Source organism: Gracilinanus agilis, chromosome 2 (assembly GCF_016433145.1).
Source record: "Gracilinanus agilis isolate LMUSP501 chromosome 2, AgileGrace, whole genome shotgun sequence".
NCBI classification, from domain to species: domain Eukaryota; kingdom Metazoa; phylum Chordata; class Mammalia; order Didelphimorphia; family Didelphidae; genus Gracilinanus; species Gracilinanus agilis.
In genome coordinates this window covers 709,760,474-709,771,684 of record NC_058131.1, presented here as the reverse complement: position 1 = coordinate 709,771,684, position 11,211 = coordinate 709,760,474, and the positions used below count along the sequence as shown (strand labels likewise).

The 11,211-nt window shown below is 50.2% G+C and overlaps 1 protein-coding gene across 1 annotated transcript in view; it reads right to left on the bottom strand.

The window, feature by feature from the left end:
• Nucleotides 1-9,613, bottom strand: part of FAM13C (family with sequence similarity 13 member C) — an 82,397-nt gene extending 72,784 nt beyond the window's left edge. The window contains exon 1 of the mRNA XM_044659217.1: nt 9,318-9,613. Coding sequence (XP_044515152.1) covers nt 9,318-9,572 — 255 coding nt within the window. The 5' untranslated portion in view covers nt 9,573-9,613. The remainder of the gene's footprint in view (nt 1-9,317) is intronic.
• Between the last annotated feature and the right edge of the window lie 1,598 nt (nt 9,614-11,211).

Genomic DNA, 11,211 nt, shown 5'->3' with positions numbered 1-11,211 from the left:
GGGAGGGAGGGAGGGAGGGAGGGAGGGAGGGAGGGAGGAAGGAAGGGAGGGAGGAAGGAAGGAAGGAAGGAAGGAAAAAGAGAAAGGAGGGAGGGACTAGCCCCCAGCTTTTCAAGGTCTTTTTTGTGTGCTGACTTCTCCATTAGGTTATTAGCTTCCTGAAGGCAAGAACTATCTCCCTTTCTGCTTTTATCTCTAGCAGAAGGTCCATCCAAAGTGCTAAATAGATAAGCCTTGACTTGATTCTAGGGCTTAGAGCCCAGGAGCTTCCCACAAACACTTTTCAGCCCAAGGCCCTTCATCACTAACACTCAGTTTCTGCATCTGTAAAATGGGAATAATGGTACTCTTGGGACTTCCTCCCACAGCTCTCATCCTTTGCTCTCTGAGGTGGGCCCTCTCTCTCCCGTCCTTCTCAAAGGAGATAAGATAGATTTAAATGCTAAATAAATGGCAGCAAATATTAACATGATTTATCACATGATGGTACTCTATTTTTATTTAGATAATGGATGAGTTAACTGACTTGAAGTTTAGTACTAAATGTCACATGCAGTATCCATTTTCCATTTTCCATTTGTTAAAGTATTCATTGCTAATGGCCATGGTGCAGAATGGAGCTCTGTCAGGAGGACCTGGGTTCAAAGTCAGCCTCCACTACTAGCTGTGTGCCCTTGGGCAAGTCACTTCCCCTGTTTGCCTCAGATTTTTCATCTGTAAAATGAGCTATAGAAGGAAATGGCAATGGACTGCAGTGTCTTTACCAAGAAATCCCCGAACAGAGTCACAAAGATTCAGACCAGCCTGAAAAACAACTGAAGGAAACAAAAGAGGGTGAAATGTGCCCCCTCCCCATTTGGGGAGTCCCTGCCCCAGAGCGGGCTACCTGCCCCGTCTTCTTCCCCCAGAATTGGCTCTCTGGGCCCGTCTAGCCTGCACAAACAAAAGGATCTTCATTGGTTTAAGTCTACCTCCCTAAGTCGGAAGCCAAAGAGAGAGAAAACGAAGAAAAAACAAAAAAGGCAGCCAAAAGGCATCCAGGATTGGGTTCTTCCACTCTGAATTTCCTTGAGTTTCTGGTGTAGCTGGAGGGGGGGGGGCCTCTCCTGAGCCTCAGTTTCCTCATCATGCCGTGAGGCAGGAGGACCTCTAAAGGCCATCCTGGGCCCAAGGCTAGGCCGGCCTCATCCATCGCCTCACTGGGGTTGAGGAAGGAAGGAAGCCCAAGGTTCTGGGGTCCTGCTTTCAGAGAATTCAGACTTCCTCCCCCCGGCTGCAGCTGGCCAGTGTTAAAAGCAGGCTGGCAGGGGACGGCCGTGCCCGCCGCAGTCTCCCAGTGGGCCCAGGGAAGGAGGGACCTTGTCCAGGGGGATGGAGAGGAGGCAGGAGGCTCCAGAAGTCACGGATGATCCCCTTCTGGTCCCCCCAGTTTTCAGCATTCCTTCCCCCCAACTCACCGGCATTTCCAGTGAAGGCTTAGCCGTCCAGACGGACCCTTCGTTACTCTTCCTCCACCTTCATCTCGTGGGTGGCCACAGCGGCCAGCGCCCCCGGCATCCGGCGGGCAGCACTCCCTGCAGACAGCGCTCTCTGCAGGGGTGACGCAGATCGCACCCACAGATCGATTTCTTTAAGGCAGACGGCTTAGAAGCCCCCGTGGAGGCTGCCCTGGCAGTGAGGCACCCACGATTGAGAACAAAGAAGCAGAGAGGGCGCACCTACGAGAGGCTCCTGGGGCTGAGACGCGCCACGTGCCGGGGCTCCCCTCCGCGCGCCACTCCCCGCTGCCGCTCTCTGCTCGGGTCGTCTCCCCTTGTGGCAGGAAAGCTTCCGGAGGGCACCCTTCGGTCTCTGCCCTGGCAGAGCGGCTGGCACACTGCGCAGAAGGGGGAGGCATGCCCGGGACTCGGGACGTTTGGCCGAAAGAGAAGAAGAGGGTGGAGAGGCGCGGACTGTCACGCTCCGAACGGGAGATGGGATGCTGCCTGGAACCAGGACGGGGCGGATTGTGGGGGGCTCCTGAGAGCCAAGCCAGGGGCAGCCATGGCGGCGGCAGCCATGGCGACGTGCCTTTAGACGGGCTTCAAGGTTGGCGAAGTGCTCTACAAACAACCGCCCTGAGAGCCGTGGAAGATTATCCTCCCCATTTATAGAGGAAGAAACGGGGGCAAACAGATGGTAAGTGATGACCCAGAGGCGCGCGTGACTCCAAGTTCACGCTTTATCCTGGCACGTCTTCACAGAACACACATCGGACCAAGAATCGAGAGACTTGGGTTCAAATCCAACCTCTGCCATTCGCCAGTTCTACGCACCGCAGCAAGTCCCTTAACCGGGAGGGTCAGAGATCATAACTCTTGAATTCAAAGTCCTTAAAAAGTCAGCTGGTCACTCAACAAGCATTTATTAACCTCCTACTGTGTGCCAGGCCCTGTGCTAAGAAAGGCAAATAAACAAAAAAGCCAAAAAAAAACCCCAAAAATTCAGTTCCTGCCCTCAAGAGGCTCACCATCTACTTGGGGATCTAACACATAAAGAGTTCTGCACGCACTGAGACCCATCCAGGATAACCTGGAAAAAGCCAATAGAGGGAAGGGACCCTTCGCTTTCCAGACTTGTACGTAGCCCAAGAATTGGGAAGTTCAATGACTTGTCCAAGGTCTCTCAGATAGCAAAGGTCAGAATCTCCTGCCCTGATCTCGTAGGGAGTAAAGACGGACAAAGAGATTAGTATGGAACAGGATAACGGACTCCAGATCCAAAGTCTTCATCAGAAGAGGAGTGCAGCTAAGGAGCAAGGGGGATGGACAGCCAGGTCCAACATGGGGAGGACCTGGGTTCAAATCTGGCCTCGGACCTAGCGCTATGATCTGGGCGAGTCACTGAACTCTGCAAAAATCCCTCGGCTGCCTGTCCGACTTCACCACGAAGTCTCTGGCCTCAGCTTTCTCATCGGCAAAATGAAGGGTTTGGACGAGGGGGTCCGGCTCCCAGGAGGCCCGCAGGAAATGCTCATTGATGGGTGCCCGTGTTTGTCAACTGACAGAGACGTCTTCAAAACTCCCTGGAGGGCCGGGAAGGGAAGCCCGGCTGCTTGCTTTCCCCTCAGGTTAGTTTATAATACGGAGGAGGAGGAGGACACTGGTGTAATCGGGGCGCATGTGGTCCCGTACTTGGCTATGGGGGACCTCGGAGTCAGGAGACGGGAGGCCAAGCAGGTTTTGCTAAGCTTTGGGTTTGGGCAGGCGCCGCCTCGTCATCCCACTAAGATGGACGTTCTCCAAAGACAGGGATGGAATCTTGGCCCTCCTCCACCAAAGGCTCTCGCTCTGCTGCCTCTGAGCTTGTCTTATACGCGCATCCATAGACATATGTCCGTGGGCAAACACGTACGTGTAGCTAGAGTTCACGCATTTTCACACAAGTGCTTCCTGTTTTTTATTTCTTGCATTCACAGCCATCCTTCCAGAAGAGCTCCCCCAGCCTCCCGGGCCCTACAGCACGGGGCACATGAAGACCATCTCCTCTAAACCGTCCGATGACAAGCTAAGCCACAGAGAACCTCCCGGACCTCCAGCCATCCCCGACCCGCGAGTGCTTCCTGATCCTGGGGAACGGGAAAAATCAGATGATCCGGGCTGGAAGAGATCTCCAACGAGCTGAAAGAGATCTCCAACGAGCTACGGCTCCTGGGTCAGATCAGTTCATCTCTCATCACCTCCAAGTTCTCAGCAAGATAATGTAGATCAGTGGTTCCCAGATTTTTTTGGCCTCCCACCCCCTTTCCAGAAAAAATATGACTCAGCCCCCTGGAAATTATTTTATTTTTAATTTTAATAGCAATTAACAGGAAAGATAAATGCACCTGTGGCCATCACCGCCTCTCTGGATCAGTGAAGCACCCACCAGGGGGCGACAGCGCCCACTTTGGGAATCCCTGATGTAGAGGGTCAGCTTAGATTGCCTTCCAATTCCCTTCCATCTCTGAATCCTGTCGCCACTATCGCCAGTAAGGCGGGAGAGCAGGACCTCACCGCCTCTCCGGTTTCTTCCAGCCCCACAATTCTAGGGCTGCCTCTATCGGAAGTATTCTCTGCCCTTCCCTGCTCTTCCCTGCCCCACCGTGGAAGTTCTGCGTTTTTGTCTTCCTATCCGAGCTGAGGCTGAATAAATCTTTGCTGAAATGAGTAGAGCAGATCCAAATTTGAGTAAATGAATGGAATCAGCAGGGCTCTCTAATCCAAGCCATGTTATCCTCCTCTTCGCCAGAGCTGGCATTTAAGGGGCATGTGAAGGTTGGCAAAGTGCTTTCCCTGAGCTCCAGCAATCCCGCAAGGCAGGTGCCACTTGTTATCCCTATTTTACAGACAAGCAAACAGTCTCTGAGAGAGGAGGTGACTTGCCCAAGAACTAGACCCACACACTGCTGTGAAGTGTCTGAAGCAGAATTTGAACTCAGGCTCCAACCATGTGTGAACAAGAACCCCAAAATCCCTGAGAAAAGGTCATTCGGCCTCCCTCGAAGACCTCTAGGGAGGGAGACCTCCCCCACGAGTCCGGCTCTAAGTCGTGGAAAGCGTTTGCTCATCTCTGAGTGAAAATCTTCTTCTTTGGGAAGCCGCCACTCCAGCCAAACCAGAGAGCTCTCTCTCCTAGACTGTGCTGTCGTTCATTCACAGACAGGCGCGCTTTGTTTCTCTCCCTGCTGCCTTAAGACCAGTTGGTCTATTAAACTCCAGATCCCAAAGGAGACGTGTCCACGGGAGACTCCCAGGAGGGGCATCGATCCCGAACGCTTCTCCGGCTTCCCAAAGCAGCCATGGGGCAGGCCCCATGGGACGGCGGTCAGGGCTGGTCCTTCGTCTGCCGTGGGAGAACTTGCCTACCAGAATCTGAGAGAGGCAAAGAGCATCTTTACCATCCTAGGCCTGAACCTGGAGGAGACCTCTGGCATGATGGGAATCCACGCCACTCACCGAAGAGAAGAGCCTGGCACATAGTGGGCACTGACGCTGACTGACTGGCCGACTGACCAAACTAGAGCCCACAGTATTTTGTTAACATTTCTTTTTAAAACCTCAGGTCCGTTTTCCTTTTGGTCATTTTACTGGGGGCCGCTGGAGTCTATGTGTTCTAGTTTTGTTTTGTTCCATTTAAAGGCATGAGTCTGAGAAAGGGCCCCTAGGCTTTGCCAACTTGACAAAAGGGTCCTTGTTCCAAAAAGGTCAGGAAATCCCAGACTAGATCATCCTTAACATCCCCACCCAGGTCTGAAATTAGGATCTCGGAGGACATCGGGAGCAGAGAGGGCCATCGAGGGCTCAGTCTGTTAGCTGTCCTGGGGGGCTGGAAGGGACAGAGGCTAAGTCAATGCCAATGGGCCAAGAGGGCACATGGAGCAACCCCTGGGAGTGTTTTGTCTGATTCCATTTCAAACTCTGATTCTAATTCCCATTTGGAGAAAAAACGTAAATGGGATGGGATGACCATCTAAAACGTGCAGCATTCTGCTTTTAACACCTGGCCAGCTACAGCCAGCGGGAGGAAGTCTGAATTCTCTGAAAGCAGGACCCCAGTCAATCCATCACTGGAGTGCTTTGCCGGAAGGTCTTTGGGATTATTATTTGGATTGCAAGAGAAACACTCACGTCAGACCTTTTAGGCTCTACCACAACTGCTGGAGACAGTCCAAGAACCTCAAGAGTGGCCTCCTGCGGAATCAGGACTGGGGCTTCCCTGGGCAGGAGATTCAAGGGGTATATGCCCAGCTCCCTACAGGAGAGCCCCCGGGCTTTCCCGACCAGGCTGAGGTGGCCCTCATCAAATAAAGGCCAGCGACCTCCTAGAGTGTGAAGCCAGGGAGAGAGGACCATGGGACATGGGCCATCACTGCTTCCAAAACCGCTGCTGACAAATGAAGTCTCACGGGCAGAAAGGAGGTCAGCAAAGCAACTGATGTGGCCCACCTTGACTGCCCTTTGAGAGGAAGATGCTTTTGTGGTATGGCTTAAGTCACCTTCTCCTCCAACAAAGATCTTGGCCCCTCAGCATCTTAAAAAGTGAGCTCGGCGGCCAGTCAGTAAAGAGACTGCCAGTGTCCTAGTGATAAGGGGCAACAGGCACCCAGCCCACCGAGGGACCCATAACTGTAGAGTCATTCATCTACAGCTGAAAGGAACCATCTAATGCAAGAAAAAGAAAGAGTTATTGAGAGAGAGAGACTAAAAGTGACACAGAAATAGAGTAAGAGAGAGGGAGACTGTCAGAGAAAGAGAGAGACTGAGAGAAAATGACAGAGAGAGACAGAAAAGGAGAGAAACAGACAGACCGACAGAGACAGAGAAACCCAAGAAGAGAGAGATGAGAGAAGTGAGAAGGGAAAGAAAGAAGAAAAAAGGAGAGAGGGTATAAAAAGAGAGAAACAGAAAGAGAGAAAAGAGGCATAGAGAAAGAAAGAGAAACAGAAAGGGAGGGAGGGAGAGAGGGAAGAAGAGAGAGTGACAGACACAAGACAAGACATATAGACAGGAGAGGGAAGGATGGAGGAGGAGAAATAGAGACAGACAGAAGAGAGAGACAGAGAGAAAGTGACAGAAAGGCAGAAAAGAAGAGAAACAGACAGACAGAGAAACCCAAGAAGGGAGAGATGAGAGAAGTGGGAAGGGAAAGAGAAAAAAAGGAGAGAGGGCATAAAAGAGAGAAACAGAAAGACAGAGAAGAGGCATAGAGAAAGAAAGAGAAACCGAAAGGGAGAGAGGGAAGAAGAGAGAGGGACAGACACAAGACAAGACAGACAGACAGGAGAGGGAAGGATGGAGGAGGAGAAATAGAGATGGACAGAAGAGAGAGACAGAGAGAAAAGAGGAGTGAGGCTCTGGAAATACCAACAAGAGAGAAATTTTAAAAATCATACTCTTTGATCCACCAATTCTACTGTGGAGTAAATATCTCTTTAAACATTATTTTAAATAACAAAGTTTCTCTGTTCAAAAATGTCAACAATACGGAAGTAACCGAAAAAGAAAGAAAAAGGGGAAAAAAAAGGAAGGCTAACCCTGGAAACCCCCTAAATCTCCACCAACGAGGGATGGCTAAATAAAATGCAGCACATTAATGTAATGGGATATTCTGAGGCCATTAAGGCTAACAAGCAGGAGGAAGCCCAGCTCATCTAGAAAGAGCTTTGTGAAATAAAGCAAAGCGATAATACAGGAGCAGGGGCATAGACGGCGCATTGTGGCCATGTAAGAGGAAAAAGGGAATGAGCTTGAACTGACTAACAAAGAATTCCAATGCAGTCTCAGAGGAAATGACTGCAAAACTGTCCTGCTCCATCATCCATTGAAATTAATTACTTTAAATACAACTATTAGCCAAGCAAGTTTAGATCATTACCGCAATGCTCAAGAAGACTTTAATAAAAATAAAGCTTGTCTCTAAGTGAATCACAAGGGGCCTTGGCTCATCCCTCCTCCTGTTTGGAGAAGGCAGAGTCTTCTCTGAATGGTAACATTCTTGGGCTGAGCCCAGCCCGCTGTGGGGAGTCCTGCCTTCTGGAGGTCTCTGTACGAAGCACAAACTCGCCCAGCCAGGTATTTGGGAGAGCCGTGAGTCTGCCCCATTTCAAAGGATGTGAAACAATTTGTCCTCGATTATGTCAATCTGGCTCCAACTTAGACGTTCGGGAGGCGCGTGCATTCTGGGCCATCGCCAGTCCTACCTTTTGTCCTGCCACTGGACATAACTGACTCTGGGAGAGACAGTGAGGCCGGAGACTTTGGGCAAGTCTGCCTCCCTAAAATCCAGTTCTTGCATAAGACATTCCCACGAGTGTTCCTGGTTCCCTTCGAGCAGTGAGGATGAACAATGCCGTGGCCTCAGCTACCTCTTGTGTAAAATGAGAGCCCTGGCTGGGGGGGGCTCTCAGGTCCCTTCTGATAGAAGGTCCATAGGCTGATGCCCTCCAGGCCCGTCCCATCCTTTCTTGTCTCCTGGGGACATTGAGCTAGAAGGGGTTGGTGCCATGTCTGGATTCATACCTGCTGCCAGGGAAATGCCCACCGGGAGCAACGCCACCTAGACGGTGCTGTGGGCACGGGGATGGAAACCGCAGCTACAATTTCACGAGGCTGGGGCACTCCCAGGGAAGAGCGCTCCTGCTCCCAATGCAGGCAGCCCCTCTCAACCATGTCAAGTCTTAGTCTGGCCAGCAGGTATCGGAGCCAGGCCTTGAACCCATGCCTTGCTCACGCTTCAGCCAGCTTTCCTCCTCTCCCAGGAGACACTTGGGAATTTTAATGTAACCAACCAACCAACAAGTAAATAAAAAGAAAATGTAAAAAGGTGGAGGTGGGAGCCCAAGAGCCCTCAGGACAAAGCAGAAGATTCAGGTTAAAAAAATGATCTCCTAGCAACAACCCACACCAAGCACAAATGACAAGAAGCAGAAGTTTGTGGATGGAATGAGGGATGATGGTCTTTTCTAGGGGGCTTTCCTGGGAATCAAAAGGCTGGGTCAAACACTGGGCAAACCATTCAGGATCGCTGCTGAGAGAACATAGCACTGAAACGTGAAATAAATGTGCATCTGATTACTGTCAATCAGCAAACATTTAGTCAGCACCCACTCTGTACCAGGCATTGTGGGAATACAAAGAAAGGACTTTCCAGGAATGGGGGAAAGACACGGAGATGAGAGAAGCACCCTGTGTGGCTTTACTGTAAAGAATATGAAGACGAATAGAGTATGAAAAGACTGGAAAGGCAGAAGGAAAGAGCCTGAATGGGAAACAAGGTTTTATCTCCAACCCAGAGATGGTGGGGAGCCATTGGGTGGCTAGTAGGGGAGGGTGGCCTGTTCTTAAAGAGATCGCTTTGGCAGCTGAGGGAAAGATGGACTGGAATGGGATGAGACTTGAAGGAGGGGAGCCAATTGGAAGGTTAATTAATATAGTTCAGCCGAGAGGTGATGGGAGAGCTTGAACACGGAGGGTGGCTGTGAGTGGAAAGAAGGAGGCATAAGGAACGATCGCCAAGACTGAAACAAGTTTGGCAGCTGCCTATATTGATCCAATGAGTGAGAGTGAGGAATCCAGGGTGAGAGCAAGGTTGGGAGCCTAGGAGACCCGAGGGGGAGTGACAACAAGCAAACTCAGCCCTCCCCGGGCTTCTCAAAAGTTTCCCTCTTCTGGCTGCCCTCTTACCCAGACAACCATTGGGATAATTACATAAAAGGGTTCCTGCCCCTTCGGCCTGAAGGCATCATGACCAAAACTCACAGTTCTCAGGGAGGCAAGACCCAAAGCAGCAGCCCCTACCTGGTTATCGGCATGGCCCTTCCCGGGCTCCCCTTTGATGATGGATTTGGGTTTTCTAGACTTGAAGTTGCCCATGGTGTATCGCAATGCTCCATGGAACAGGGCCTGTTCTACATGCTGCTGGTTCTCTTCTAGGAGGGCGATGTTGTCAGGGTAATTTTCTTTATTATTTTCATCTCTAAAATTAGAAACACAATTAGGAACACAAATGAAGTAAAGATGAACAATGTAGAAGGGACAGAGAGTTACAGCCATGTACTGGTGGTGGTGATGTAACACTTCAAATTGTAGATGACTTCTTCCTCTTCCTCTCTCTCTCTCCCTCCTCCCCTCTCTCCCTCTCTTCTCTCTCTCTCTCTCTCTCTCTCTCTCTCTCTCCCTTTCTCCTCTTTCTCCTCTCTCTTTCTCTCTCTCTCATCTCTTTCCCTCTGTCTCTCCCTCTTTTCTCTCCTTCCCTCTCTCCCCTCTCTTTCCCCCTCCCTCTCTTCTCCCTCTCTCTTCTCTCTCCCTCTCTCTTTCTCCTCTCTTTCTCTCCCTCTCTCCCTCTGTCTCTCTCTTCTCTCTCCTTTCTCTCTCCCTCCCTCTCTTTCTCTCTCTTTCATCTCTTTCCCTGTCTCTCTCTCCCTCTCTCTTTTCTCTCCTTCCCTCTCTCCCCTCTCTTTCCCCCTCCCTCTCTTCTCTCTTTCTCTCTCTCATCTCTCTCCCTCTGTCTCTCTCTCCCTCTCTGTCTATCTCTCTTTTGGTTTTAATCTCTCGTCTGAACATGTGATCCTATCAGTACAGGATATTCCCAGTAAGCAAACTCCTTCCATCATTGCAGATCAGCAGGTGACCTTTCATGGAGAAGAATAACTGGAAGTACTCCGAGATGGCCTAACTTGCCTCTGGCCACACAGCTGGCAAGTGTTAAAGGCAGTTCCTGACTCCGGCTCTTCCTGACTCTCAAAGCCACCCTCACTCTCTGTTTTATTTCTCTAGTAATTTCACACCCATCATTTCCCTTTAAACTCAGCAATCCTGATCAGAGGCTGCTGAGGACTGTGTTTATCCACTTGACTTTAGGGATGAAAAAATAAAAATTCAGAGAAAGTGGCTTGTTTGAGGTCACAGTTAGTGGAATTAGCAAATGAGTCCTTCTTCCCTTAGGCCAGAGGCCTTTCCCAAAGGGTCTCCATCAGCTGCTCCTCACAATATTTTGCATTTCAGTGTTACTTGATTTCTTTTGTAACCCTTTGTGTTTTATTTCATGCATTTAAAAAGATTCTGAGAAAGGAATCCCTATATAGGCTTCACCAGACCACCCAAGGGTGCCTTCATACAAGAAGGCAAGAACTCTGCCTTAGGCCATTCTGACAGCATCCCCCCCCCCTTTTTTTTCTTAAACAAACTGCCCTCTCCTCATTAGAATGATCTGCTGCCTTACCTCTGCCCTCTGTCTCCTCCAGATTCAGCTCAGGTCCATCTCCTACAGGAAGCCTTTCCTGATTTGTCCTACCTATGGCAGTTCTCTCTCTCCCCAGATTATCTCGCACCTACTTCTCTTTGTTTTAGTTTTAGTTTTTTGTTTGTTTGTTTGTTTGTTTTCAGAAAGAATGTAAGGGGCTGGAGGGCAGGGATCCAGGGATCCCTTCCTCAGGTGTCCCCAATCCCTAGCACCAAGTATGGGCTTCATGAATGTTTGCTAAATTGAATTCGATTATTGTTAATAATCTTTACTCCATGATAGTTTTTCTCTTTTTTTTAACCCTTTACCTTCTGTCTTAGAAGCAATAAGGGCTGGGCAATTAAGAGTCTCACCCAGGGTCACACAGCTAGGAAGTGTCTGAGACCAGATTCGAATGCTAGTCCTCCTACCTCTGGCCTGCCTCTCTTATCCCCTGAGCTACCCAACTGC